Here is a 1,725-nt window from a genome sequence, read left to right as displayed (position 1 = left end):
CCACCACATTACCTCTTTGGGTGGAAATGACATTTATGCTTACAAGGTGCAATTCATAGATTGAGTGGCTACATATGAATATTTTATTTATTGAAATGTACAACGCTAATGTATTTATCCAAATATATATTTGTTGAAATGCCTTTTCATCTATTTTTAAGATTACAGTTTTCATGTGACTATTTGTGGTTAAAGTTGTTTATAGTAAGACTGTAACTGTTCATCTGGTTATGGAACCAATCAGACTAATGATTAATGATTTGTTAAATGGGTTTCAAATATTTTTTTTCTGTTTTTCTACACGGACGTCCATTCATTGTCATTTCCACAACACCCAGTCATTTCCACCATCTCATAACTTTTTAAAAAATGTACAAAATTCTAATCACTCATTCAAAATTTCTGCATAGTTTATGGGATAATGTTCCACTTAATGTAATAACACAAGTAGTTATTTTTCTGAAATGTATCTAACCAATGCAATATTATATTTCAGGTTGTGGTGGATGTAAGCTTTGTGATTGGGCCTCATGACAATTAATTTACTTAATCCACAAATCTATGGTAATTGCAATATAGGTATAAATTGGTAAAACTATGTGTGAAAGTGGTCTTACACTGTTAAGAAATTATGTATATCATAATAATTTTAAATAATAATCAAATATTTACATGTGATGGAAATGACATTTGTTCAGTGCGGATCGGAAAATATGTCAAAAAACACCAATTTGTCTTATAATGTAAGTGCGTTCTCTTATGGATCATTAAACTAGACTAGTTATATTTAATTGTTAGACTGTGACAATTTTGATTTGAACACTTTTTTTCCCCTCAAGTTCACAAGGCCAAAAGTGCCTGTAGTTGAAGAATCACCCACAAACCGAAATAACTAACTGTTCTCACGTCATGTAACACTGTAGGTCAAAAACACATTTCAGTGCCTCTCCATATTAAACTGGTTATATGTAAATTAATTTAATTTTAGATATGTTTAAGGTCTACATTATCTGTCCTACTCCTATTTTGATGGGTATTATAGTCTACGGGTGGTGAAAGGAAGAGCTCGCACGCAGTTTATCGGAGTTGTTTTGCAGATCATACAAAGTTTACCAGAAAAGGCCTAAGCTCTGTTTGTTTACTGTTAGTTGTGAGTGTTTTTGTGTAATTTGCTGTGTATGTTAATGGTAATGCAACGGAGAGAGAGAGTTTGTGAATGAGACGTTAATGTGCACTTCTTCTGCTTTGTTTGTTCAGCTCTTACAATGATTTTCTGGAGTGAAAAAGGACATAATAAACCATCAGTAAAGTTTGGCCATCATTCGGATGGGATATACGCTACATTCTGTGTCCAAAAACATCTCAGGATAAGGTTTTCACACTGACAGCTGTACATTGTAAGATATAGCAACTCCGTTTGTTTGTCCGAGTTAGCAACAGTAACTAAGGGGGGCGGGGCTTACCGATAGGTCAATTGAGGCTGTAGTAAAAACTCAATGTATTTCAGACCTGCAGAAGGAGCCTCTCATCCCCGATCACAGCGGCCGTGTTCCAGTCGATGACCTCTGAGAAGGGAAGTTCCCATCCGTTACTCAGCATGACCGGCACGCAGGCCGCCTGCACACACACACACACACACACACACACACACACACACAGGGTCACAGCTTGAGTCATTCATGCTGTGATTTGATTACAGGACAGCACAAGAGAAAACACACGGGA

The 1,725-nt window shown here is 36.1% G+C and overlaps 2 protein-coding genes across 2 annotated transcripts in view; one reads left to right on the top strand and one right to left on the bottom strand.

The window, feature by feature from the left end:
* Positions 1–1,725, top strand: part of vps28 (VPS28 subunit of ESCRT-I) — a 968,134-nt gene that overhangs the window by 508,183 nt on the left and 458,226 nt on the right. The window lies entirely within an intron of this gene.
* ext1b (exostosin glycosyltransferase 1b) overlaps positions 1–1,725 on the bottom strand; it is a 171,046-nt gene that overhangs the window by 44,140 nt on the left and 125,181 nt on the right. The window contains exon 3 of the mRNA XM_079829730.1: positions 1,510–1,617. Within this exon, the coding sequence (XP_079685856.1) occupies positions 1,510–1,617 (108 nt within the window). The remainder of the gene's footprint in view (positions 1–1,509; positions 1,618–1,725) is intronic.

This window comes from Gobio gobio (assembly GCF_949357685.1).
Source record: "Gobio gobio genome assembly, chromosome: 11".
Classification (NCBI taxonomy): domain Eukaryota; kingdom Metazoa; phylum Chordata; class Actinopteri; order Cypriniformes; family Gobionidae; genus Gobio; species Gobio gobio.
Note: the sequence above shows the minus strand (reverse complement) of the source record. Positions and strands in the feature narration are given on the sequence as shown.